The sequence below is a fragment of the Thrips palmi genome, unplaced genomic scaffold (assembly GCF_012932325.1).
Source record: "Thrips palmi isolate BJ-2018 unplaced genomic scaffold, TpBJ-2018v1 HiC_scaffold_18, whole genome shotgun sequence".
NCBI lineage: Eukaryota > Metazoa > Arthropoda > Insecta > Thysanoptera > Thripidae > Thrips > Thrips palmi.
The window spans coordinates 16,266,111-16,294,098 of NW_023144627.1; the positions used below are offsets into that span (position 1 = coordinate 16,266,111).

Here is a 27,988-nt window from a genome sequence, read left to right on the forward strand (position 1 = left end):
GGCTGGACAGTCCCAGCCAGCCCCAGTCCCGGCCCACCGCTCAACATCTCCACAGTTTCCAACCCCCTGCAGGACGTCGTCTGGAAGTGAGTGCCCGGGTGTCGCGAGCCGACCGTCGCGTGGGTGGTTGTCTCCTGTATCGTCGCTCCGTCTCTCTCGCTCCCCAACGGAGCGTCCCAGAGTGCGAGAGGGACAGCGGTGCAGCGACGGGGCGCCGTGTGGGTAGGCCGGAGGGTAGGCAGTCCAGGACGCAGCGCTGTCGAGCGTGTTTTGACACTTCGTTTTCGTCGATCCGCTTCGAACGACCAGGCAAGCGCCGCTAGCCGTTGCTCCGTTGCTCTGCAACGTGGTTAGCCGCTCGTCCGCGGCTTTGTCTGAAAGCACGGGCAGGTGGGTCCCCCCTGGGTCCCCCGTCCCCGCGGCCTTGAGATGAGCGAGATGACCGCTGGCGCCGCGGAGGGGCGGGGCGGGGTGGGGCGGCGGGGCGGTGCAGTGGGGCGGCCACAAGGCCGTGACGAAATGCATCCGTGAGGTCGTTCACTCCAGGGAATTTTCCAAGTCGAAAAGATTGAGCGGACTTTATTTGGCAGCTGGACTCTCTCATAACGCGCTGCACTCTACGGCGGCAGTGTAGTGTAATGTGCCGGGCCGTCGGCCTGACCTATTTGGCGACACTGCGAGTGTCACGTCGAGGTTCCTGCCTGGCCGCGCTGGCCGTGCTGCCCATGCTGGCAAAGGTGGCGCTTAGCGGGTGTGTGCCAGGGACTGCCAGGGAGTGCCAGGAGGGGAGGGGTTACAAAATGGGTGCCTGGAAGGAGGGCTCCCCCTCTAGGTCCAGGCCGTCAGACCGTCCAGGCTGCAGCCCGGGTGACGTAACCGGATCCGGGGAAGCAGGCCAGACTGCCAAGCAGACTGCAGGCCGGCTGCCCGGTTTCCGTGTAACCTCAACGAAATCCGGGATTCCAGTCTGCGAGTCACACCGAAACCGAAAACGTCGAACGGCCTGGCTGTATGCGTCTCGTCCGCCTGTCCGCAGCATGTCAGCCAACAGCGTCTGCGCGCTCAGCGTGGTGGCCGTCCTGGTCCTGGTGGCGCTCGCCGCCGCCGCCCCCGCCGCCGCCCCCGCCGCCCCCGCCGCCCCCGCTGCCGCAGACAAACCCGCCGCCGACCAGGCCGTCGCGGCGGCCGAGACGGGTGCCTCCATCGAGGAGGACGTCGTCAAGTCGGCCGAGGGCAGCGGCACGAAGGCCAACAAGAAGCGCAGCCAGGTAGGCCATGCCCTCCTCGCCTCGTGAAGCCGCCGCGGACGAAGCTCTGGGCGCGTTTTGAGCTCCAGAGTCGCTAAATGGGACTCGAACCGAACGTGGATTCGTCGTTCGGATAGCAATCCATTGGTGGGGTCACACGTTCGGTTCGAGTCCCATTTAGCGACTCTGGAGCTCAAAACGCGTTTAGAGTTTTGGCCGCCGGCGCCGGCGTGGCCCACTGTTCAATAGCGTTGCGTTTTGTCTTCTCGAATTTACCTTTCGCCGTTTCCTTCGCAGCCGTCGTCCGCCGGCGGCAACCTGCTGACGCCCCTGCTGCAGTCGCCGGACCTGTACCCCGAGACCGTGGTGCCGTCGCCGCAGGTGCCCGACCCCGCCAAGAAGGGCAACGCCGTGCAGGGCATCCTCCTCAACATCCTGCAGGTGAACTCCCCACACCGCGCCCTGATGGCTTGCAGACCGCGGCTGCTGTTTCCAGATTTTTCTTTCAAAAAGTCTTTTTTCCGCGGCGCGGCTGTAGCAGCCTTGTGTTTCTGTCCCCAACAGCTGGGCTGCCGAAACCACGCGCAGCTAGCGCCTGCTGACCGCTTCTATATTATCTGTTAAGCCGAAGCCCATCGTGGACACGATCCGCGAGGAGGACAAGTATGGCAACACCGGGGACCGGCACCAGTTCATCGGGCGCGGCGTGGTGGCGGGCTTCGAAGGCATTTCCAGAATCCTCAACAAAGTCCTCGACGTAAGTAACGTGCTCAAAGTTTTTTTTGTGTTTCTTCTTTAAGTGGTGTGTTTAAAACCCCGTAAAACCAACTGCCTCGTTTTCAGTTTCCGTTCGAGACCGTGAAGAAGGTCTCGCGCAGTGCTACGGAAGCCCTCAACAACCTGGGTTCTAAACTGATAGGACTGTAAATATCTACAACGCCAAATGAAACACACACGTACCTTGAATTTTGAAGTAAGTTAAGATTTAGTTGCTGTTATACCTTCTTTGTTGAACAATAAATAATATGTTTAAGAATTTTTTTACCTAGTCCTACCTTTTTGACATGACTCTCAGCCCATCATGATTAGTCTTTCCTACTTTAGCCATGTTTGCTGGATAATGAGAGGTTGTAATGACGAAATGAAAGAACCTTACAGTAGTTGTTTATTTTTACGCAGCAGGAGTCACCAACTTTTATCTAAATAAATAACATAAAACTGTAGATGAGAAATATAATATTACTACAGATTCAACGAATAACACTTTTTGGCAGATACAATAATGTCTCATTTGGTCTCTGATACATTTCTAAAAGGTTCTTAGCAATAATACTTTTTGGTGGGGCGACAGTACGAACAGCACGCGGTGTGAACGCCTCAAAAAGGAGAAAGGCATCCCTTTAGTGCACCGAGATGCACTGTTTGCATTCATCAATCAATACCAATTTTAAGAAATACAACAAGATTTCGCCATCGATTTGGTCTCGTCCTAGTTAGACTACTTCCGGCTGCCGCTCTTCGAAAATGTGGCTTACTTCAGGGCATTGGTAAATCACAGGAAGGACAAAAAAACAGGACACAAATGGCAACGCGTTTAAATTAAACGTCTAAAACGACTCAAAACAAAAACCGTTTCTGCATGTCTAGTGCGCTAACACGCTACTATCAAGAGAAACCGCGGCAAAAACATCGACTAAATTATGGAGAAAGTATACAATGATTTCTGTACAATCTCTAAATTGCAATTTTAGGGTGGGGAATTCCATATTACTCCTTAAAAAATGTCTAATCTCTAGTGATCGATATAGCAAGAACTGTGAGACCTAGCTGACGCCAGTAAACACCATACAGAGGTCAGCTAGGCTCCACGAACTTTACACACCATAAAAACATAAAACTATTTTTTGTTATATTTATAGACATTGGAATGTAAAAGCTACCGTTTCAGCATAAATAACATAGGATGTTCTCTGTCAATTTCCTGACAATGAACTTAATATTTATCACAAAACAGTCCAGCTGCCCAGAATTTCACACCCAATATGGCAAACTTTTCCACCTGTCAAGGTCTTCCGATAGGAGCAGGTAATGTTCTCATGGAGCTTCAAGCTCCCTTCACTTTCCATAACGTGCAGTTACAATCATTACAACTGTTTTGCGAGAGAGCCGGCCACCCCACGGGTGGTAGCTCTGGCAGTCTTCACGACGGTTAGAGCGTTTATTCTACACTTTTCACCCACGCTCGATCCAGAGCGATCACAACACATTATTGTCAAACATGAAGGGTGTACAGATAAATGGATTGGCCTGCTGTGGCGCTGCCTGCCACCGAGGATGGTGAAAGCAAATGGCGAATCGACCGCTTCCTCCTCACCGGAAACGGATCGGCAGGCCGGCAGGATGACAGGATGGAGGATGATGAGATGAGATTGGAAATGAAATGAAATGAGATGGCGTCTCTTTGGCTTCTTCTTCTCCGCGTCGCGCGACGCGTCGTTTCGGCTTCGTGTCAAAATTCCAGAGACCGCTTCCGCTCACGAAAATTAAATCCACCCACGAAAACGAGACTCGTTTTCCATCCGACTTCGCTGGCAAGTTCGTTCGACGAACACAACCTTCCCGTTTGAATGCGGCGCGTTGGCCCGGTGAGGCGGCCCGGTGAGGCGGCCCGGCGAGGTGGCGGGGCTTCACGACGCGTGGTCGTACGACTTGTAGGTCTGGCCGGACCGCTTGTGGCGCACCGTGCAGAACAGCAGCATCGAGGAGATGAGGCCGAACAGCTGCAAACAGGCCGTCGTTTTTACCTTGTAGGGAGAGACTTGGAGAGCGCCAGAAGATCGGTGGAGACGGTCAAAATCCCGGACGCGTTTTGAGCCCCAGAGTCGATAAATGGGACTCGAACCGAGCGTGTGACCCCACCAATGGACTGCTCTCTGAACGAGGAATTCATTGGTGGGGTCACACGTTCGGTTCGAGTCCTGTTTAGTGACTCTGAAGCTCAAAACGCGTGTAGAATTTTGGCCGCCTCCACCGGTCTTCTGGCCCACTGTGCGCCGGCGGGTAGGCAACCCTTCGTTCGGCCGCGCGGCGCCGAGGACCTCGCGATACCCCGCGCGCAAGCGGCTTGGCACGTTGGCGTCTCTCGCGCACGGGGTATCGCCATGGCGATGCCACGGCCGCCGGGGCAGCTTCGCGACGCGTACTGCACGTACCTGGATGAATGCGACGACCAGGCCGACGATGCCGACGATGTGCAGGCGGTCCAGGAACCACATCTGCACTTGCTCCGAGCAGCCCTTCTGGTACCACATGTCCGGCGAGCCACTGTGGCCGCAATCTGCGGACAGGACAAACTTGGTTTCACCGCGGAGCTCGCTTCGCGTAGCTTCGCGCAGGGTGCCGCCGGGGTGCGGGACGCCTACCTGTGCTGTTGGCGAGCCCGAACTGGCGCGTACCTGTGGTGTTGGCGAACTTGGAGATGCAGCACGAGTTGGGCACCCACTGCTCCTTGGGCCAGGCGTTGATGTTGTACCAGTCGGTGTACTCCTGCACGCCGCAGCAGTGGAACTGCGCAAGGCAAACATTCGTGTTTGAAGAACCGCCGACGCGAACGCGCCAAAACAAAAACAACAGGGGGCTTACCTCACGGTGCACGTGGGACCACAGGTTGTGCAGGGCGTTCTTGCTAGAGGAGTTGTAGTGGAAGCGGATGCCCTTCTGCAGCTCGTCCACCATGAAGGCGCCCAGCCCGGTGCGGTACACGAAGGCCAGCGTGGCGAACATGAACTCCACCAGGAACATGAAGATGACCAGGCTGAAGTACTGCAAGGGAACCACAGTGTGAGACGAGAGCCTTGAGATGGGAATAACTAAGTAAAAAGTTGTTTAAAGCTTAGTAAAAATTAAGTAAAAAAGAGTAAAAATTGGGTAAAAGTTGAGTAAAAGGAGTAAAAATGAGGTTCTTACAGTAACGAGCATGCAGTGGCTCTGGAACCAGGCGCCGCAGCAGCCGAAGAAGGCCACCACGAAGGTGATGACGCCGATGGCGATGAAGGAGCAGTCGGCTGACAGCAGCGAGTACTGCGGCAGCAGGTTGGTGTAGCCCTCGTACGCCAGCCTCAGCCACACGCCCACCCCGAGGATGGCGCATCCCGCCAGCTGCAGCAGGGAACGGGATCGTTTTACCGAAGGGAATCAGAGACTTCTTCATTTCGCTCCGAGTGAAGCGCCGAAGCGCCTGCGAAGCGCGAGGTAGGCAACCACGCCACGCCGTGGTGCTGCGGTGTCGCCGGGGCGGCCTACCCGGCCGACGACAGGCGTTTTGCCGTCTTCGCTCTCTCGCGTGCCGCCAGTGCCGCACAGTGCACCCCCTGCTGCTGGACGAGCCCCTCATCACTCACCCACACGAAGACGTTCAGCGAGCAGAAGACGTGCCGGACGCACGTGTAGCCGCTTCGACCCATGTCGCTCTTGCGGGAGACACTGCAAAGAGGACAACGAACGGGAATTAGTGAAGCCCTGTTAACACTCTATATTTTCCCCCAAAACTGTTTTGCTGTCGTTATTTTTTCTTGTTTGAAAAATTTACAACTAAGATTCTTATTTCAAACTCGTAATGGCAAGGGTAGCGTCCTGTTGGTCCAGAAAGTAAATTCGACGAAGGCGGTGATGACGGCCGTTCGTCCTCTAATCAACACGTTCTGCCGGTCCGATGACTCCGAAGACCGATGTCCGCCTCGCGGGTTGTCATGACAACCAACCGCAGCGCGAAGCACCGCGAAGAGCAGCTCGGTTGGAAAAAAGGAAAAGGGGGGGGGGCGTGTCAGGGAGGCGGTCGGCCGGAACCGGAATCGGTGACGAATCCTCGGACTCTGGTCGTGATGAGGCGCGGCGCTGCGGCCGACACATTCCGAGCAGCGTCGCTCTGTCTCTCTCGCACTCGCGGGGAGTCCCGAGGGGGTGCGACAGAGACAGAGCGACCGCAGAGGGAATGCAGCTTTACCACTGCATCACTCCTCTCCGTGGCTTGCCGAAATTAAAACTGAAGTGCGCCAAGTTGGCGGCAGTGGCTGCGTCCGAGCTGCTGCAAGCGCTCGGTGCTCAGTGCGCCGCCACCGCAGAGGAGGTGCACACTTCGGACGCCGCCCCACGCCGCCAGCCCGAGCCAGCCCCAGCCGGGCCACAATGCATTAGCCGGGCCGCGCGGACGGACGGGACGACGGGACGGGCCACCACCGCCACCACGGCCAACCTGGGCCTGGGCCAGCCCGCCAGCCCGCAAGGACTTCATGGCGTGCTGGAGAACGGTTCCGAGTCGCTACACAGCGCAGGCACCGCGGCAGGTGTCAAGGCTACGGCACGGGTCGGGTCAGGTCAGGTTGGGTTCGGGTGTAGGTTGAAAGTCGTTGGCGGGGATGTGAAAAAATTCAGGAATGATCTTACGGCCTCAATTCCACCTCGTGACACTTTTGATAGAAACTCGAAGCAGGAGTGATCGAAGGAGCGCGCATCCCGACCGAGCCCGGCCTCCTCCGAGGTGGCACAGTTACAGTGCGCCAGTGCGCACGACCCGGCCCCGCCTCCCTCTACTCGCCGCGCGTGACGGGGCCGCCGAGGAAGGTTCAAGAAGGTTAGGTGAGGTTAGGACAAGCTGGGTAAGGTGAGGTTAGGAAAGTTTGAGCTATGTGAGGTTAGGACAAGTTGAGTTAAGTGAGGTTAGAAAGGTTTGGGCTAGGTGCAAGCTAGAAGATGTTAGGACAAGTTGTTTAAGTGAGTTTATGACAAGTTGGGTGAGGTGAAGTTAGGACAAGGTGGGTTAGGTGAGGTTAGGACAAGTTGGCTTAGATTATCCCACAGTTGGTGGCAGTCAAGCAGGCGCTACTTTCGCCTCAATTAACATCCCGATAAACGGCCGTGGCAGCGGCGGAACGAAAGTAGTGGCGCCGAGTGGCCCGCCGTTGTATTCTCAGGCGGGCCGTCCCATCGGAAGCGGGCCCGCCGTTCCCGCCGTAAAATTCGAACGCCTAATTGCAGAGCGTGCCACTGCAGGCTGATTCCGAACACTGTTCGACGGCCCCGTCTCTCTCGCTTCACTGGGGGAGGGAGAGCGAGAAATTGAAATTGAAATTGACAGGGAGAGGGAGAGAGAGAGAAAGAGAGACGGCTGTGCGCGGAATCGCTCTCCGCTGCGATGAGGGGCATGTAACGGGAGTGTCATTTCGGGGAACCTACGCGACGCGGCGACGCGCCGGCAGTACGCACAGTACGCCTTCTCCGTCTCCGTCTCCTCCTCCTTCCCCTCCTTCTTCTTCTCCTCGTTTTCCTCCTTGCTCCGCGATGAAAAGTCGCCGCGCGTCAAAAATGACAACAGAATGAGCCCTAATGCCGCCAAAGTGACCCCCGGGGATGACCTCCAAACGACCCGGCTCATTCCCGGCTCCATTTTAATGTCATTAGCAGCCTCGTGTCGATGTCGTGTTGACCCGGCGTGACCCACGGGCTCTCTCTCTCTCTCTCTCTCTCTCTCTCTCTCTCTCTCTCTCTCTCTCTCTCTCTCTCTCTCTCTCTCTCTCTCTCTCCCTCTCTCTCTCTCTCTCTCTCACTTTCTTTTCCCTCGCGTCCGTCTTCGCTTCCGCGCGCGGCGTATTCCCCATCGGCACATGGACGTGCAAATTGTCGGCAATCTGCGTCCTCGCCGTGACTGACCGACGGACTGACCGACGGACCGCCAAGGCAGCCAGGGCCACGCCGCCGCGCCGATGGCTGCGTTCCAGAACGCGTTCTAAAGCGCGGTCAGACGCGCGGTCAAAAGCGCAGCGCGGGGGCGCGTTCCGGAGCGCGCGCGCGCCTCCACCTCCGCGTTATGGCAGTTTTATGTCACCGACGGCGAGCGGCCAGCGCGGCCAGCGCGGCGAGCGGTGAATACTATGGCTGGGAAAAGAAATGGAGCCGACCGCTTCCTCGGAGACGCGGACGGACGCGGAGCGAGGGAGTTTCCTCTGCGCTTTCGTTCTTGATTCTTGCATGCTAAAGTGATGGGAAAGGGGAGCCGGGCAGCCGGAACAATAAAAAAAGGGGCGAGGAGCCTGCACCTTGGCCTGCACCGGCATGCCGCGCCAGGAGGACGGTATGGGCTGCAGCCGGTCCCGGAGCTCGTCCTGCTGTGCGTGCGTGTGAGTGTGCGTGCGTGTGTGCGTGTGTGTGTGCGCGAGCCTTTGTCGGCGTGATTGGACAGAATCCGAGCTCAATTGAGCGAGATTAGGCGCAGCTTTGACATTCCAATTCACTCGTCGGCCTATATATCGCACTGCATGGCGGCGCGGCGCATCGCGGACCGGGGACCTCGGGGCAGCGAGGACGCCGTCGAGGGGTGCCGTCGAGGGGTGCCGCGGAGCTGAGCAGTGCCCGTTGTCGATTCGGTTCCATAAGACAGCTTGAGCCAGTTTATACACCGTGGACGGCAGCGGGCAGTCGTCTGATGCCACGGAATCGCAAAGGATTGTTTCGTCGCTCTGCCTCTCTCGGACTCACGGGTCGTCCTGCAGGGGTGCCAGAGAGACAGGGGAACGCGCTTTCGGACCACCGTCCTCGTCTGGCACACTGGCAACAGCCGTTGGCGGCGTGGCAGGGAAGTGGCCCAGTGCGCTGCGGTGCGTCTCAAAAGCCCCAAAGCATACTCACACGTACGAGCCGCGGGCGGCCATGGCGGGCGGCGCGGCGTCGCAGTGCTTGGCAGTGCTTCGCAGTGGTCCGCGGGCTGCAGTCCGCGGGCTGCCACCTCTGGCCCCGACGGCCGTGCACTGCCTTGCCTAGGGCAGTGCGGACAGGCTGCCAACGCGACGGCAGCAAAACGTATGTCCCTGTGTGACGCCGGCGGGGCGGGGCGCGTCCACTGGCCGGCTAGCCTAGCCCAGGGCGACCAGGGCCTGCTCGTTGCCACTCGCCTCCCAGCTCGCCTCCCCTTTTCGCGGTTGGCCGCCCTGGGTAAACGGTGCACGGCCCGGCACGGTGCGCCAATCAACCGGATCACATCACGTCAAGTTGGCAACACTCGCCGGGCCGCCGCCGTCCGCCTGTCTGTCCGTCCGTCTGTCTGTCTGCCTGTTGTCTGGTCTGTGCCTAGGGCAGCCCAGGGCAGCCCAGGGCCCCGCAGCCTCGCCACGGCCCTCCCCCGACTACGGCATAAAGTACAGCAAGTGCTCCATCCGGCGGACAACCTAGCCACGCGACCGCCGCGACCGCACATACACATGTACGCTCGTACGTGCTTACACATAAATACATTCATACATACACACACATACAACAGCGCCCCCCCCCCCCCGCCCCACACACACTAAAGACAATTTCAAATCCTCGCGCCACTTTTGGAACCCGCTTTCTTCCTCGCCATCCCATTATTCTTTTCATTTTTTCGTCGTCGTCGGGGTGCCACGCGTCGCCACGCACTGCCACGCACTGCTACCCACCGGCGGCTGAGGTCGTGCTGGTAGTCCTCGCGCCAGCCGCCGCTGCTCCGTCGCCAAGCGTCGATCAGTTGACTCGGCATGGCATGGCCCGGTGGACCCGGTGAGCGCGGAGATTCGGCACTGGCTGCTGCGATGCACTCGCTCACTCACTCTCCACTCGCGCACTCTCTCAGTGCATTGCGCGCGGCACTGTCAGGCTGCAGCGCCGCAGACTCCACCACGACCTCGCGCACCGAGCTCGCAACACTCACTGGCGGCGTGGCCGGCGTGGCCGCACTCCGCACGGCACACGCACAGTTTGGCCGTGTGAATTGGAGCTCTACTGTGCCGCCGGGGCGTACCGGGGCGTGCCGCGGCGTGCCGGGCCGAGCGCCACGCCGAGCACGCCCGCAATCGCACACGTCCGATCGCACGCCCCGCCCCGCCCCGCCCCGCCCCGCCCCGCCCCCACCTCGCCGGGCGCTTGCCCTTTCTCCAGGCGCCCCACCTAGAGTCAGTCTAGTGTAGCGGCCTAGGCAATGCGCAGAACGCCTGCCAAGTGCAGGGTAGACCGTCCCGTCGAACACGGCTGTGTGGCGTGCCGGCCTACCTCGCGGGCGTTCCCAGCGCGCCTGCCAAGTGCAGGGTAGGCCGTCCCGTCGAACACGGCTGTCTGGCGTGCCACAGGGTGGCCTACCTCACAGGCGTTTCTCATGTCTTTTTTCTCTCATTATTACTGAGAGGGCGATAGTTATAGTGTGCAACCTCGTGAGCAAAATCAGCTCAAAAATTCGCTTTCTTTTCCGAATGGCTCTACCCGAGTTTGGAGTTGTTCCACCCGACAATGGCTCGTCCGGGGCGTTGGCCGTCTGAATGTCTGAATGCAGGCGGAAGGCGGCGACGGGCTGCCATAAAGGCAAGGTGGCGCAGCTAGGCAAGGGCCACGCCGGCCGGGCCATGCGGAACGCTTGCATCACGCTATGATAACTGTATTATTGGAAGCGTATTGTCTACTTGACGGCGATTGCGAAGTGGGTTATCCCATCCGCCGGGGGCCGCAGGCCATGCAACCTGCACACTCACAGTCCACTCCACTGCTTTATGAAAATGAATGTGAAAAAAATTAGCCATGCTAACGCTATGCGGGGTCGGATTGCGATTGCGATTCGCGGTCGCCCCGTTCCACTGGGGAGCGCCGCGCGCCCCTGGAGCCAGAACTTGAACTTTAGGGTCGGGTCGAGAGAACTCCACTGGTCCGCCAGCAGACCGATTACGAGGCGCGCTCGCGTCACTCTGTCTCTCTCGCACCTGCTCGGGGCGCCTCATGAGTGCGAGAGAGACAGGGCGGGCGGTCGCGTGTCCCCGGCTGGTTCAGTCAGGTTTCATCTCCAGCACGCCGAGCACGCCGTCACAGTCGTCATCGCGGCGGCCGCGCCGGCACTGTATTAGCGGCTCAAATGCGAACTTCCGGTGTTCGCTCGCTGCCAATTGAAGGCCCATTTATTTCGTGCTTGCTGCCCGCCGTCCGCAGTCCTCGCGCAGTCCGCACCGCGTTGGCGCGCCGCGCCCCGCGTTGCGCGTGGGTCCGTGCCACCCTGGTGCCGCCATGGTGCCGCCCGGCCCGGACCACCCCACAGTGGGCCAGAAGACCGGTGGGGACGGCCGAAACCCTAGACGCGTTTTGAGCTCCAGGGTCTCTAAATGAGACTCGAAACGAACGTGTGACCCCACCAATGGATTCCTCGTTCGGAGAGCAATCCATTGGTGGGGTCACACGTTCGGTTCGAGTCCCATTGAGCGACTGGCAGGTGACAATCTGACAATCGCACCGAGAGTCGACTTGGAGACGGTAAAAAATAAATGGCGCTTATTCGCGCTCGCTAGCGCGTGTGCTCTCGGTTTTCGACTTGCGTCAGCCGCCGCCATTACGCCCGATTTCTTACGAGGGGTTCCTTAAAAAGCCCGAGCCCCATCCTCGCCGAAGCTACGGCGTAGCCCTGACCTGCCAGTCCTGCTTCGTGTCTCGAGGAGACGGCGCGAGCGAGGGGGAGGGTGAGGGGGGGTGGGCGGAGCGCGGGGCTCGCTGGCTAGACACAGCGGCCATTTTTTGGCTGACTCGTTGACTACGGACCGTGATTTTATCAGCTCACTCTGCCAGGAATCCCTTCTGCACTCAAAGGTCATGTGCCCTTGCCCTTGTGTTGCGGTGTGGACGACGGGCCAGCATTTTTCAGCCGCTCCCTCCAGAAAGGTTCGGGATTTCCTGGGCATTCTGATGGACAACGTTTACTTAATCAAGATTGAGCTTTGTTGTCTTGGCGCTGAGGCTTGGTCAACGTTGCAGCGGTGAGCCGGGGCAGGGTCACCCTGCTATTTGATCAAGTGAAGAGGGCCCCATTGACTTACTCCACACTGACCCAGAGCCCGCTGCTGTCAATCAAAGACCAAGCCGGCCGGACAGACAGACAGACCAACAGCCAGACAGACAGACCGCACCTTCCCAAATACGCCAGACAGTCTGGCCGACATTGCTCTGTTCAAGTGTATTCGCTATGAATAGGCTGATGGGAACCGTGCGAACAAAGATAGGGCCAGCGACGGCGACGCGGCGACGGGCTTGTGGGTCGCGGTTCGGCGAATCACGGCGTTTGATTTCCAGTTGGCGCTGCCTCCGTCGCACTGGCGTGAAGGTGCGAGAGAGAAAGGGGCGACAGGCGGCGCACCGTTCATCGCGCGTTATTCGACCCGTCACTTAGAGGCATTAACGCCGAATCCAGGCCAGGGGATTAGAGACGGCCCGCTATCAAGAGGCCTGCCAGAACCGTAGGGATGCTATTCATTCAAGACGGAAGATTCCCGTGCCGATTCGGCGCACTAAAGCAGTGTGCTGGCGTGTCCGCGCGGGGCTGGACGTCTGGGCGATGGACACACAGCAGGGCCAGTGGGAGAGGGAAGGGGCGAGGAGGGGGTGGCTTGTCTGACATTTTCCAAGAGTGCATCTAATTTACGCCCCGTGAGCTCCGCCTCGAGCACAATGCCGTCCAGTGGGTCAGCGGAGGGAGGGGGAGGGGGAGGTTTGGCCGGCGGAGGGTGGCAGGCAGCCCTTGGGGCGACCCCAAGCCTCGAGGCACTTATTCTACACCTGTCCGCGCGGGGGCACGACACTGTCGAATCCAGGACAAAAGCATTTCCCCACGCCCGGAGCATTCCTCCAGACCAAGAAGTGCATTTCCAAGTTCGACTTGTTGTTGTCCTGAGCAACGCTAGTCAGGCTCGCCTTTTGACGCCCCAAGCCGGAATACCTGATAAGTTGGCAGTGCCGACGTGACCCAGGACGGCCAGGACCTCCCGGCGGCCTCCATTCCCGCACGTCCGCGCCGAGCACATGTGTGCCGTGTCGACGGCGGGGCGGCGGGGCACCGCAGGACTCCGTCTCTCTCACACTCACAGGGCGCGCCGTGCGGGTGCGAGAGAGACAGAGCGACAGTCTGCCGGCGACACCTCCGGCATTCGGGAGCGAAACGAGGCGCGGGCAGTTCGAAAGTGAGCGGCCCCGCGGGTGGTAAACAAAGGGGCGAAAACAAAAACAAAAGCACGGCGCCGGGAGTCGAACCCGCGACCTGGATGCGAGTAATGGCACCGGCTTCTAGGAGATGGCCCCGTTCTGGAGGACCCGGCCTGACCCGGCGGGCTGGCTATGCCGGGCTATGCAAATCCAGCCGAATACCCGGCGGTCCTTCGGGTCGACCGGACAGTCCGGCACGACTAGGCGCCTCCGTTGGTGGGCTCGGGAAAGGACCCTCCTCGGCGCGCACACGCACACATACACACACACGCACAGCCTGCACGCGATTCCAATCCCATTACGTGGATTCGTGAAGCAACCGAATCAACGGGTACATCTCATCGAACGTAGTTTCCTCCATGACCCAACAACCCTGAGTCTTGGTCACGGCCTTCTTGGTCCGCTCCACCTTACTGCGCCTGGGAGGTAGGCAGTCACTGCTCGCCCGCTTCGCGGTCAAGACTAAAGAGCGCAGCGTCGCCCTGCGGCTCGCCCTGCGGTCAGCGTGCCGGCCTGCAAAGTGTTGCAGTCTTGCCAACACGAGCGCACTCCACTAAAGCGCACTGCAACGAAATTTTCATTTGTTTTAAACGTTGCTTTTATTCGCACTATCTAACCCGATCTAGCGTGCCGCCCGCGTCACGGTCGGGGGTTCGAATCCCAGCGGTCTCTCGCTCCCCGCGCTTTTGAGGTTCACACACGTCCCCGGCGCCGCCCGCGCGAACGAGAGAGAGAGAAAAAGAGAGAGAGAGAGAGACTCTGACATTCGCCGCCGTCTCCGTCCCGCTCACGGCGGCCAAATGTCTCTCTCCTCTCACGCCACCTTATCTTTCACCCGTAATTACGGTACACTGCCGGAAAATAAATGAGGCATCGAAAATAAAACAATCGACGGGGTGAAATGTAAATCGCGGCGTTGCGGCACAGTGGGCCAGAAGACCGGCGCCGGCGGCCAAAACTCGAGACGCGTTTCGAGCTCCAGAGTCGCTTAGCAGGACTCAAACCGAGCGTGTGACCCCACCAATGGATTCCTCGTTCGGAGAGCAGTCCATTGGTGGGGTCACACGTTCGGTTCGAGTCCCATTCAGCGACTCTGGAGCTCAAAACGCGTCCGGGATTCCGACCGCCTCCACCGGTCTTCTGGCCCAGTGTGCTGGGCGTGTCGCGTTGATTACGAATTGCGCGCGACCTTCACCTACTGCGCCGACTGCGCCGAAACAAACACAGCTGGTGCGAACCGGGCGATAAGCATGGAGGCATCAAGTGTCCCGGCGAGCCGGATCCTCGTGCCGATCCACGCGGCGCGCTAAAAATACAAACGCCGTTCGTTCGCTGTGTACAGTGTGCGTTCCTTCTCGTCGTCCGTCTCTTTTTATTGGATTCGCGATTCATGTCGACAGGAACCAAACCTGCTTCGCGAGTGTTAGTTTTGCTTTCGGCCCATGCGACCTAACCACACCCAACCTTTCACATAAGTAGGGCGGACAGTTCAAAAATCAGAAAAATAAAATTATCTTTGAAATGAAGATTTTTTTTTGTGAGAGTCGTCGCCGAGCCAGCACGGCGTTTATAGACAATAAGCCTCCGCGGACGCCACCTGGCGCCGCGACTTCAGACCCTCAGCAATAGCGCGGGATTTTTTTTTTATTTTTTTAAACGGTCCACGAGGCCTACTTACGATCAATGCTGGACGACGAGGAGGGTTCGCGTGCCCGCGGCCAGCCTGCAACCGGGATAGGAATCAGCGGTTAGTGTCAGTCAGGGCAGAGCCGGGCAGAGCGCACAGTGGGCCAGAAGACCGGCGCCGGCGGCCAAAACTCGAGACGCGTTTTGTCCCCCAGAGTCGCTAAACAGACCTCGAACCAAGCGTGTGACCCCACCAATGGATTGCTCTCCGAACGAGGAATCCATTGGTGGGGTCACACGTTCCGTTCGAGTGCTATTTAGCGACTCTGGAGCTCTGCACGCGTCTAGAGTTTTGTCCGCCCCCACCGGTCTTCTGGCCCACTGTGCGGGCGAGGTCCTGGCGGGGCCTGGCACAGCCATCAGGCGGGCCGGGCCCTCAAAAGGATAGCGGGCCCTGGTTCCCATCGTCTCGACCGCCGATGTGCGGCCTACGACGACGATGACGACGATGACGCCCAGAGAGACGGCTTCGGTTCGTCATCTGTCCACGGCGGCCATAAAGCAGTGTGGCACACTCTCGTCTCGCAGGAAAGCGTGCCAAGGAATGCCGAATCGGACCTCCTTCAGGCGCCGATGTCTCGAGAACAGTGCGCGCTGGGGACACCTTTAATTCAGAATTGAATTTTCTCACGCTTTGTCTTTTGCACAACGCCACCGTTTTAGAGGCACAGCCACATTCAATTTTTTTGTGCCGAATTGGGCACCGCCTGTTTTTTGAAAATCAGTGCAGCGTTGCAAGAAGGCTGAAGCCCCGCAACGCAGCGTGTGCGACAGAGACAGACGGCCGGCACGCGTCGCGAGGCGGCGAGTCAGACGGAGTAAGACGATCCCGGATAATTGCGTTGTCGCGACGCAACAAGTGGACGCGTGGCTGCGCGTGGGCCAGGCCAGGCCAGCCCAGGCCTGCCGGCTCGCTCCGAATCAGTCGCGCTGTCTCTCTCGCACACGGGGGACGCCCCACGGGTGCAAGAGAGACAGAGCGTTGTTCGGAGCGAGCCGGCAGAGAGGGAGGGCGAGGACCCAGGCCGTCGCATGCAGACAGGGTCCGCCCACCGCGCCGCGCCCCGCCCGGCCCCGCCGACGATCGTTCCGAAATCGCCTGCCCTTCGTGTGTCCAGCGTGTCTAGCGTTTCTAGTGTCGGAGCGTCAACGCAGGGCGCAGCGCGCGCCGCCTCGGGCAAGTGCCTTGATAAGATAAGGACCGCTATCAGGGCCGAGGCGGCCGAGGCGCGCCTGGAGTCCAGCCAGGCCTGGGCCAGGCCGGCAGCGGGAACGTCGTCAGGTGCAAGGACTCTCCGCCGCAGCCTGTTTTCGAAGGGGAAAAAGCAGTGTGAACCGCCGCCGCTGCTCACCAGTGGATCTCATTTCCTCTCTCTCTCTCTCTCTCTCTCTCTCTCTCTCTCTCTCTCTCTCTCTCTCTCTCTCTCTCTCTCTCTCTCTCTCTCTCTCCCTCTCTCTCTCTCTCTCTCTCTCCCTCCGGTCGTATAAGTGTAAGTACACAGGAAGCTGGTGCTGGTCCAGCATAGCGGGCCATGAACCGAGCGAGGGAGAGGTGAGGCCGGGCAGGCAGCCGTGCTGGGAGAGCGCAGAGAGCGTTCAGCACTCAGTGTTGCCACCATTAGGTAATGAAATGACGGGCAGACCGCAGAGCGGCAGGGCTGCAGGGTCGCCGCGCGCTTTTGCCCTCCCCACACTGTTTTCAAAACGGGCAGAATTCACCGAAAGTCGCCCGCGGGAAAAAGGAAATATCAAGGCTTTCTTTCACACTGTAAGTGTTGCGACTACGGTACGTCTCGAGCTCAGGCGCTTCGCGCCAAACTGGGAATTCCCTGAAGCAGGCACCACGCCGAGCGAGCAGGGCGCAGGGCCTCTCCCCGATAGGCGGTGCAGCGGAGTTGAGGCGGAGGGGGGTAGTGCAGGCGTGCGCCGCGCCAAGATGCACGCGAACAAGGATCCATCTGTTCGCCTTCTGCGGCGACTCCACCGCGCATCCTGGATCCTGGCCATCCTGGCGCAGTGAAGGGTAGACGCGGAGGTAATTGGGCAACGAGAAGTCCGAGGCAGGGGAGCAGCCGAATGCACGAGCGGAGAGAGGACGTCAGGAGCAAAATTATCCTCTCGACTCGTTGGCCGGCCTCACGGCCCAAGCACGGGTAACAAGAACGAGCCTTCCACGGTGGTGGGTGCGTTCTCTCCTCGGTGGCTGGCGATTCGGTTCGGCCACCTAGCGTCGCGCGCGCCATCTCGTGAGCGGGGAAAACCCTATCTCGCCCCAAAACGTGCTTCACGCTGGGCAGCCCCTAGAGAGCCCCGTGCCGCCACCGTATCTCCCTACACCGTGCTCCCCGATAGGCGGTGCAGCGGAGCAGAGCGGAGCGGACGGGTAGTGCAGGCGTGCGCCGCCGCCAAGATGCACGCGAACAAGGATCCATCTGTTCGCCTTTTGCGGCGACTCCACCGCGCATCCTGGATCCTGGCCATCCTGGCGCAGTGAAGGGAGACGCGGAGGATAATTGGGCAACGAGAAGGTCCGGAGGAATGGGGAGCAGCCGAATGCAGGCGGAGAGAGGACGTCAGGAGCAAATATTATCTTCTCGACTCGTTGGCCGGCCTCACGCCGAAGAGGGTAACAAGCAAACAGCAGAGTCTTGTCTTCCACTGTGGTGGGTGCGTTCTCTCCTCGGTGGCTGGCGATTCGGTTCGGCTACCCATCCATCTATCCATCCATCCTCTCTGGCGGGGAAAGGCACGCGGGAGAGACGTCGAGCGGTGCGGCCTGTCAAATCGAGTGGCGCGACCACACTGCCGCGGATGAGAAATTCACCGCGTGACTTCACCGGCTTTGCTCCTCCCGCGCAGAAAGGCAGTAATTGCAAACCGGTAGGGTAAACCGACCCGCCGCCGCCGATGCCCCACCGCGGTGCGACAGAGACAGACAGCTAATTCTCTGCCGCCGGGGCTTTGGCCCCTTTGGCCGCAAAGGGCCCTGCTTTAACAAGACCAGCTGCGCGCCGGGCCGGCCCGGGCCGCCGTTGCGTGGGCGCCATCTGTTTACAAAGTCTTGCCGTGCGGACGGCGGACTACAGCGGACGGCCAGAGGAAACTGACCCGAAACGACCGGACGGAGGACGCGAGTCCGACATGCCCACACTGCGAAAACACATAGTGGGCCAGAAGACCGGTGGAGGCGGTCAAAACCCCGGACGCGTTTTCAGCTCCAGAGTCGCTGAATGGGACTCGAACCGAACGTGTGACCCCACCAATGGATTGCTCTCCGAACGAGGAATCCATTGATGGGGCCACATGTTTCGAGCTGGAAACGCGTTTTAGAGTTTGACCACCTGCAGGCCCACCGTGCACCGACCTGGCGCTCCAACGTTTAGCTCGGAGAGCAAAACTGTGTTTTCGCCATCTTTGGGTGTGTGCCGTTCGACCCTGCAGTAGAGCGATTTAACATCCGGGTCTCGAAGGAACCACCACAATCGTGACAAAATTTTGAATGGGAGAAAGCGGCCGCCCAGCGTCCAGCCAGCCGGTCCAGCACCGCGCCGGACAGCGCGACCGCGGCACTAATATGGAGCAGGCAAACGCAGTAACTCAGCGCGCTGCACTTTTCTGTCGTAAAATGCAGCGCGTTGCCGTGACGCAACACAAGCCCTCCTTTGAGGCGGCCAGGCCCGCGGCGCCGGCCCCGCGGGCAAAGCCAGGCAAAGCGGCGCGGAGCACCGGGGTGTGAATTCAACAACAGTCTCGGGTGTTCGGGGAAGAAGAAAAAACCGCTAGAAACTGGCACACGCCACTGTAAACAACAGTGTGTCGCGGCGGCGGGAGGCGGGGCCATCGTTTCTTCGACGCGGTGCTGCCGAGTGCATCGGCCACTTGGTCGCGTTGCTGCTGCACCTGGACCAGTGGACACTAGTCCACTGCGCTCGGTCCTGCTGGACTCGGCCCGTCTCGGCACTCTGTCTGCTAACGGGTCATCTGGAGTCGTAGACGTCGTAGACTAGACAGTCAGTCCTAGATGAGGACGGCGTGCACGGCGTGCCTCGGCGAAGCGAAGGCGGTAAGGCTGGGCACGGCCGCAGGCACGGCCACAGGCACGGCCCGGCGTGGAGCACGTGAAGCTCGCTTTCGACTCATTTTCAGTATCTCACTCCCTCCGCGCCAGCCTCAAGCAGCCTGCGGCAGTCCCGCCACGTGACGAGACGCTCCGCTGCGCTCCCCCCACACGAAGGCGAAGTGACGAACACAACGTGACGAAGTGACGAGCACAAAGTGACGAAGGTAAGAGTCAAGGGGATGAAGTGACGAACACAACGTGACGAAGAAGAAGACACGGACACAGAGTGATGAAGACAAAGAAGTGACGAATAACGAACTGACGTGAAGTGACCCAGAGTGACCACACTACGAAACGGCTAGCGACTGTCCATAGCTGCACTGCGCGTCCGCGTTTTTCGCCCGTTGGCGGCTAGGCTAGTCGGCCGAGAATGGCGACCTCTTGCAGTGCAGGACACTCCAAGCGCGGCGCAGCACAGCGCACGGCGCCTCTACAGTGCCGCGACCTCGCGGTGAACAGACGGCAGTGAGGCAAGGCGGTGAGGCGGCCGGCCCACACGTCGCCGCGTCGCCGTCCGAAACGGGAGCGCCATGAATCACAATGAATCGTCTCTGTTTAATCTGGGCGACAGAAAAAACAGAATGGAATGGTTTACAATTATCGTAAGCGCATTGCATCCATCCTGCTGGCCTTCCGGGGGCGCGGCGCGGCGTGGCGTGCACCGCTTTGAATGGCATTCCGATTCCTATCAGTGGACCGACTCGTCGCTCTGTCTCTCTCGCATCTACACCGGGCCGCCCCGTGAGTGCGAGAGAGACAGAGCGACGAAAACGACGCCCAGTCTACGGTAGCAGCAGGGCAGCCAGAGTGACGCAAGACGACAAAGCCCTCCGGAGGCACTGCAGGCACTGCAGGGCACCGCAGAGGCTGAGGGGCCCAGGGACCGAAGCGGGCTGGGTCTTATTGTTCCCACGTCCACACTATACTGCTCTGACCTCTCCGCCAACCTCCGACCCGTCAGGCCGATGACGTCACCGACAGGGCACCTGCGGCAGCGCACAGTGGGCCAGAAGACCGATGGAGGCGGTCAACATCTCGGACGTGTTTTGAGCTCCAGAGTCGCTAAATGGGACTCGAACCGAGCGTGTGACCCCACCAATGGATTGCTCTCCGAACGGGGAATTCATCGGTGGGGTCACACGTTCGATTCGAGTCCCATTTAGCTACTCTGGAGGTCAACACGCGTCCAGAGAGTTTTCGCCTCTGCACCGGTCTTCTGGCCCACTGCCTCAGTACTGGCCCTCGCACCGAAGCGCCGAAAATGATGATCTCGGGCAGAATAGGCGAGGCGGCCGTTTTGATAATGAGCAGTGAAAGTCCGGGGTTCCTCGAAAGGCAGCAGCGCGATGGGAAAAATAAAAGAAATGGCCGGTGTCATGTAACTGCAAGCACGGGCAGTGCACTGTTCGCCCGGCAGTCCGGCACGCAGTGGGCCAGAAGACCGGCGCAGGCGTCCAAAACTCTAAACGCGTTTTGAGCTCCAGAGCCGCCAAACTGGGCTCGAACCGAACGTGTGACCCCACCGATGGATTCCTCGTTCGAAGCGCAATCCATTGGTGGGGTCACACGTTCGGTTCGAGTCCTGTTTAGCGACTCTGGACTCTCAAAACGCGTCTGGGATTTCGACCGCCTCCACCGGTCTTCTGGCACACTGTGCAGCAGCCTCACTGCGGCAGGGATGTTCGCCGGGCGGCCGGCCCGTTATTGAATGCGGCGCGAATGGAGGATTCCTCGCTGACAGTGTGCAGCGCAAACAAAGCGACCTTTCCTCTCCTTTCGTTGCGCCGATTTATTTTTTCCCGATCCTCTTTCCCTGGGCTGACCTTTCCCCGGGATTTGCACGGAATCTCTCCGGCGGGCACTCCGCGCCGCGTGCAGCGCAGCCATGGCATGGCGCAGCGCGCTGCTTCGCTCCGGTACACCGTCAGCCCCGCCGGCCCCGCGGCCCCGCGGCCACGCCCCCAACCTGCGGGCTGCAGCGGTCACACTCGGTCACAACGCAAGCCGCGGGCAGGGCAGGGCGCGTTCCAGAGCGGCGCCGCAGAAGCCGCGGTCAGGAAGAAGGCACGCGGGTGCGTTCAAAACCACCGCCCTCGCCAAACTTGGCGCGCCTCGTGAAAACGGCAGCTGGGTTATGAGCGGTCGCAGCGGTCGCCGTTTTCGAATCGTTTCGAACGCGCCCGCGGCGTGGCGGGAAAAACACAAAAGGATTGCCGCCCATTGCTTTGGGCGCGTTCGCGCTCGCGCTCGCCGGGCCGAATTGGCTGGAAAGGGTTCGGCAGCTTTCCTCTGCAGCCGCCCCGCCCCGCCCCGCCCCGTGGGTGCGAGAGAGACGGAGAGAGGGACGCAGCGCCGCTGATTGGAAAGTGGGCGTCGCGGGTTCGACTCGCCGCGCCGCCCAAATTGCATTACTCGGCCAGTCATGTGCATCTCGGCTGGAAATTAATGTCGTAATTCGACGAGCTTCGAGGCCCGCCAGAGCGATGTTCGGAAAAAGAGGTGGGGGGGATGCACTGGTGCGGACCAGAACACGCGTTCTTTCACTCGTCAAGGCAGCGCGTTGCGAAATGGTCCCCTGGAACAGGGTGGTCAAAACGACTCGAAAAACGACCCTTGTACGCCCATTTTGACGTCATTTTGACAGGCCCTTTTCACACGAGTTCTCCTCGTCCGGAGAGCAATCCATTGGTGGGGTCACACGTTCGGTCGAGTCCCATTTAGCGACTCTGGAGCTCGGAACGCGTCTGGAGTTTTGGCCGCCTCCACCGGTCTTCTGGCCCACTGTGCGTTGCCGGACGCCCCTGGGCGCGTTCAAGAAGGCTGTCGGAAGCGCACGCCTAACTGTCCGCACCGACCACACGACGTAGTTCGGCTTAAGCGCCGGCCGCCCGAACGACCGCCGGAACGACCCGGAACGACCGCAGGCATGGGAGGAGGACGCTGCACAACAAACTACACGAACGCACCCAGCCGGACCCCGACACGGACGAGGCGAGCCCAACCCAGCCCAACCGGGCAACGACTCGCGGCCTGCAGCCAACCCGCCGGTCACTCGAAATGAACAATTTCGCGCTTTCCTTTTCACCTATACAATCTAGTTTGGGCGGGGTCAGAGAAACCCAACAGGGCAACCCGGCCAACGGGCAGCCGCCAAGCCAAGCCCCGGCGGCAACTATTTTAACAACAGCACCGGTAAAACTCTCCGGTCTGCGTCGCTGCGTGTCCACCTGCGCCCGGGGGTGTCTTCTCTGTTGTTGTTGTTGTTGTTGTTGTTTTTGTTGTTTTTCGAGCAGTAATACCCCCGCCGGGTAGACGAGAAACTCTTCCCAGGGTGACGGAAGAACCCTGGAGTTGCGCTGCGCCGAGCACGCCCTGATCGTCACAAATAGCAAGGCATGCTCTTTACGGAAAGGTGAGCACGCACACATACTCACACACACGCACGCAAGCTCTCGTCCCTGTGTCACAACCATAATAGCACGTCCCACATGAGCGGGCCCGCGGCAATGTTCTGCACCAATTCATAAAAGAAATTGCGTAAAATCCGTAATAGGGCTTCCCTGGCGTCCGTGCTCGTCGGCCCTACAGTGCAGTGGCCGTCGTGCTGTGGTAGAGAGAGGGGAGGGGGATAGAGAGAGGGAGAGAGAGAGAGAGAGAGAGAGAGAGAGAGAGAGAGAGAGAGAGAGAGAGAGAGATGCCACAACGCGGGCTTTTAAATCCCGCGCCATGTGTACAGAGCACAGCGCCCCCGCAGGACTAACCTACTTGGTAGCCAGGCTAACCACCACCAGGACAAAAAAAATAACAACATGGGACGCCAAGTTGCCCTCTCCAAGTACCGTGAGGTGGGTCTCGCAAGATTAATTACATGCTGGCGTTTTTGTTTGTTTTCAACAGTGTACGAGGCTTTCAGAGTGTGTGGCCCTCCGCTATTAGGGGGCGGGGCCGTGAGCGGACTGGCAAACGCTACGGACGACAGATCGGGACCTCCCCCGCACTCTCGCACTCACACAAGTGCAAAGGGCATTACAGCGATGACTAGGGAGAATTTGCGGCGGGTTCATGCGAGGTCGCAGCAGCAGCGGAGGAGGAGGAGCATCAGTGAAAGTGCACATTGCATGCTCTCTCTCTAACACACACACACACACACACGCACTCACACACACACACACACAACACGTGTAGCACACCCCCGCGCTCACTCACGCGGACACTGTGACGAGGTGTGTGCGTGGCGTGTACTCGTTCATTTTGATAGTCTGTTTCAAAGTCTTCCTATTTTTGTTTCCTGTTGTTTGGCAGTGTTGTCTGAAACACAACATACGAAAAGTGGATGCCGGCGAGCAAGGCCCGGCGGTGGGAGGCGCTTAATGTGTCCCGTCAGCACCCGCTTGGTAAAACGGAAGCCTTTGCGCAAGGCGCAGGGAAGGGGGCCGCGCTGGGGCCGCCCGGGCATCACCGTATCCAACACCATCCAGCTCATGTGGAGCGCAGCGCGCAGCGGCGGGCCCTCCCATAGTCCCAGCGACACCTAAGCCCGTCCTCCCAGCCGCCCAGCCCGGCGCAGCCTTCCACGACCGCACAGTGGACCGTCCAGGACGTCCTATCCCGTCCGCCGTGTTTCGGAGAGCCTTCCTGGCCGCTTCCAGCGGCGATGCGCTGCCTGGAGCCACTCCAGCCCTGGAGAAGCTGAGGCGGCAAGGAGAGGGGAGGGGGCGTGGGTCGCTCCACTGTACACGGCTCCACACCACAAACGAGATGAGGGAAAAACCGCGGGGTAAATAAAATGAAATAAAAATGTATGCAGCACGGCCAAAAGTAAACACGAGAAAACGTATCTAGATTTTTAAAAATTTCTGTACATATTTTTTGTTTGAAATAGAAGAGGTAAAAATTGGATTAGTTTGCAGCAGTGTGGTAGTGATGATCTCTGGCTTCCGCGAGCGGCGCGGGGCCATCGCACCGTCCGCTCCCCCACACTGTAAGCCACACTGTAGGCCACACTGCGAGCCACACTGCGAGTGCACCGAGGGAGCGGAGCAGTGCCACTGTCACCCTGAGGCTTATATGGAGCGTGATCCACGCCACGCCGCGCCACGCCAGGCGCACTCATCCATGCCACGTCCTTGTGTTCGTTCGCAAACCGTGCGCGCCGTGCCGCAGGGCTCCGCCATGCAACAGCAGCAAGGGCCTGTGTACTAGAAACCGCAATTAAAATTAAATCACAATATTTTCAATTTTTTTTTCATTTTTTTTGTCGTGGTTTTTGCGAGTGTTTGCGACGCCCCACGGTGTAGTGGCTGCGGCTGTTAACGTTAAATCAATTAGTGGCCGGGTTATGTGCACCGACTTTATGGCGGAGAAAGTCCCTTTGTCCCCAGGGGCCTTTGGCTTGCCTTTGGCAGTGGCGGGGCACCGCCACAGCACTGCCACGCCACGGCCGATGCCTCAAAGAAAGCGATCATCCCGTTGACATGCTGCGATGCGCACCCTGTCGTGCGACGCACCGCGCGGCACCGCGCTCGACGCGCTACGCTGGGCCCGTTTTCCTTCTCTCTCGCACTCACGGCGCGGCCCCAACAGGTGCGAGAGAGACAGAGCGAGACTCTCGGAACCAGCCGGGCAGGACGAGCGCACGAATTACTTCTCCAGCGAGCACGTTCCAGGATTGCATCAGATTGGCGCATAGATGAACAGTGTGTGTGTGTGTGTGTGTGTGCTTTGTCGTGATGAAATCGCAGTACTCGTGTACTTCCCGCTATCGTGTTCGACAAGGGGGTTTACCAGTGGAGAGACGCCGTAGAAGAGAAAATAAAGCAGAGAGACTCCAGCAGAGAGACTCCAGCAGAGAGAATCTAGCAGAGAGACTCCAGCAGAGAGACTTCAGCAGAGACACTCCAGCAGAGAGACTCCAGGCGGAAACACTGGCCGCGAGTCCACTTACTTTTCTAGCGGCCCGTTCCTGGAGAGCCTGCATGCCTGCATGGACAAACCCAGCCCTCGCAGTAATGCTCGGTGCAAGGTGAAACTCGGCAAACGCCGCGACACGCTGGTGTATTTGCGCGCCGGTGTGAGCGTATTTGTGTGCATGTGTGAGTGTATTTGTGAGCCTGTGTGAATGTCCAAACAGAAAGGAAAGCCTGGAGCACGTGCGGAGGGAGGGACACTGGGACGCCCAGCGCTGCGGTGCTGTGGTTCCAGACGAAGCCGTGGTCCAGTGACGACCTATGGCGGTTCCAATGAGAACCCCGTGGTGGTCCCACGGCGTCCATGCCGCTGCGGCTGCCCTGGCTGCCCTGGCTGCCCCGGCTCATGCAGCACATTCCCATGCTGAATCCAATGCATCATTCCATTCTCCGTTCCCCCGTGTGTCGCCATAGCATTGAGCGGTAAGGAGGGCCGGCGACAGCTTAGCAGCTGGAACACGACCAATCCCTGCCCCTCCTTCCGAAGGACCCGAGCAGGACACTGGCAGGACGCCTTCCAGCACAATGGTAGAAAGGATAGAGAAGGACCTGGCGGGGCGGCCCGATGGGCGGACAGACAGACAGGCAGACAGACAGACAGACAGACAGACAGACAGACAGACAGACAGACAGACAGACAGACAGACAGACAGACAGACAGACAGACAGACGGGTCAGACATGACAGGCAGAGGGATGACCTTGGGCATCAATGCAACGTCCTAATCTGGGTACGGCCTCGGCGGTGACAAAAAGAGGAAAAGCAGCGGGACGGGGACTTGAACCCGGGACGCGAATGCGAAGACCTGATCGGCCACAACCCGCACTAACCCCATGACGAAAGCACTCAGAACAGCGCCAATGTGTGGTTTAAAAAAAAGTTTTAAAATGCATTCTTAAATTTCTTATTTAAGGCCGAAACTTGGTAGTAGTGCTATGGGGAGCGTGCGGAACGGGGCGAGTGAAGCAGAAACAAAACAAAAACATGCCGAGAAAAAGGAACGATTTAGAGACGGCGCGCGAGGCACGGCGGAGTGCAGTGTGAACACAATGAACCCATCCATTGGAGGCCTTCTCTCGTCGTCGCATAATTGCATCAATCCGGCCGTAATTGCAAAGGCAAGCGCGAAAAATGCCGCGAAAGCTGCTCATTTGCTTAATTTGCGGCAGCAAATGCCGCATCAGCAGCAACAGCGACAACAAAATCAGCAACAACGGCAGGAATTGGGAGAGTCTGCGGCCAATCGGCTGTGGATCGTCGGAAGAATCCCTGGAAGCCGAGCGGGCCGCGCGCAAACGAGTGCAGTACAGTCACCTGCGAAAGTCGGAGCTCGGAGGCGGCCGATGTCGAAATCGCTAGCGAGGGAGCCTGTGCTCGCATTAAGTGGCGGAGTGCACTCGGGACGAGTGTCAACAGGACCGCCTCTTCCGGGGTGCGAGAGAGACAGAGCAACGGAACGGCTCTACGTCGGGCTGGCGCGGCAGGCGCGGCTGGCGCGGGCGGCTGCCTCGGTGATCGGAAGTTTAGGCCCCGGAGACTTTCCTAGTGTGGCGGCTGGTCTGCGGCCGTGGCTGTGCCTGGCTGTGCCTGGAGGGGGCAGGCACCGCTAGTCGTAAGCTGAGTCGACCTCCCTCCCCCCTCCCCCACTTCCCGTTCGAACGCACCATATACCTGCCACACGCCCTTCACGAGGGCCGGGAGGAACGCCCCCAGCGTCCAGCGTCCTGCCGCGTCCTGCAGGCCAGCGCGAGGCCGCCAGGCCGACTCAACCCAATTCAAGCTTCTCCCAAACGGCGTCCACGGCGTCACGCACCGAGTAGCTCGAGAACGACATTCAATTTCTGGTTTTACATAACGATTTAGTACTCGCCGTTTACGAGGGAACACGGCAGGTGGGACCGAAACGCCGTGTGGTTTGGAATACATTCTGCAGCGCCAGACCGCGACCACCGCAGCTCTCATGGCGGGGCAGTGCGGGCAGAGAGTGTCGCACGAAAATTGTCGGCTCTGGGAATCGAGAGGAGCTGTGCGAGGCAGAAGAGTGTGGTCTCTCTGGCGCCCTTGCCGGACGCACCGAGTGCGACGGAGACGGAGCGACGAGAGCGCTCCTCCGAGTCGCTCGGCTGATGGCTCGGGGGCTCGCACATTCGCGTCCGTCACGTGGAAGTCCGTCCCACCGGCCGGCGGCTCGTCTCGGCCCTCTCGGCCACGGCCGCCGTGGCGTGGCAGGTTAACGAGAGGAAGCGAGACGGCGAGATAAACTGCTCGAAATGGGAGAGGCGACGGCGGAAAAAGGGAGAAGGAGGACATGATGGCGTGTCGTTTGAACCTGACACGCTTCCCGCGCGGCCGCGGCGTCACGGCGGCACGGTCGGGAGCACGCCGTCGAGGCGAGCGACGCCGGGTCGCCGTCGTGGCGGAGTCCGAGTCCCCGAGGCGTCCAGCGCGGATCGGACGTAAAATCGATAAGGTTGATGCCACTCGACGCACTCCCCGTCGGGCAGGGCCGGCAGGGCCTCGAAGGGCACGGCCTCGAAGGGCGGGGCGGACTCTATGGCGGCCTGGCGGGAAGTCCCACCGCATCGGCTGCCCGGCGCGCCGGCCCCGCAGAGATAGCGCGCGCAGTTCGCACGGCACGGCGATCTGATGGTGGCCGAAAAGAGAAGCAAAAGCCAAGGCCGACAGGCCGGCCGATACTCACAGCGTGGTGTCTGGGATCGGCTTACTCCGCCTGCATCGCTCGAGTATCCATCCACTGCACTGCACCACGGCGTCAAGCGCGGCACGCACGCGGCACGCACGCCGTGCTCTCGGAGGGACCGGCACGGCACGACACTGCACGGACTCGGCGCGAGCTCGGACACCAACCGACTGGCGGCCAGGTAGAGGATGGGATGGATGGAGGAGGACTCAACAGTACAGCCGGGCCAGTAGCCGCCGCTACGGCCGCGCCGCGC

The 27,988-nt window shown here is 59.8% G+C and overlaps 2 protein-coding genes across 6 annotated transcripts; one reads left to right on the forward strand and one right to left on the reverse strand.

Moving 5' to 3' along the window:
- Nucleotides 1–30: 30 nt before the first annotated feature.
- Nucleotides 31–2,283, forward strand: LOC117644882. Its single transcript, XM_034384552.1, has 5 exons — nucleotides 31–86; nucleotides 1,037–1,268; nucleotides 1,545–1,688; nucleotides 1,873–2,004; nucleotides 2,091–2,283. Exons 2-5 carry the CDS (start codon nucleotides 1,038–1,040, stop codon nucleotides 2,172–2,174), a joined length of 591 nt encoding a protein of 196 aa, XP_034240443.1. The 5' UTR covers nucleotides 31–86; nucleotide 1,037; the 3' UTR covers nucleotides 2,175–2,283.
- Nucleotides 2,284–2,394: 111 nt separating this feature from the next.
- LOC117645086 (tetraspanin-9) lies at nucleotides 2,395–27,919 on the reverse strand. 5 transcript variants are annotated; one of them, XM_034385004.1, is made up of 8 exons: nucleotides 27,733–27,919; nucleotides 14,938–14,982; nucleotides 5,648–5,729; nucleotides 5,214–5,405; nucleotides 4,890–5,069; nucleotides 4,670–4,814; nucleotides 4,460–4,584; nucleotides 2,395–4,027 (listed from the first exon to the last, which is right to left on the reverse strand). In XM_034385004.1, the coding sequence occupies exons 3-8, from the start codon at nucleotides 5,708–5,710 to the stop codon at nucleotides 3,935–3,937; spliced, it is 798 nt and encodes a 265-aa protein (XP_034240895.1). In that variant the 5' UTR covers nucleotides 5,711–5,729; nucleotides 14,938–14,982; nucleotides 27,733–27,919; the 3' UTR covers nucleotides 2,395–3,934. The 5 variants fall into 5 exon arrangements, with proteins under 5 accessions (XP_034240895.1, XP_034240896.1, XP_034240891.1 ...); XM_034385005.1 differs by lacking the exon at nucleotides 14,938–14,982; XM_034385000.1 differs by lacking the exons at nucleotides 14,938–14,982; nucleotides 27,733–27,919 and adding an exon at nucleotides 9,716–9,932.
- Nucleotides 27,920–27,988: the final 69 nt, after the last annotated feature.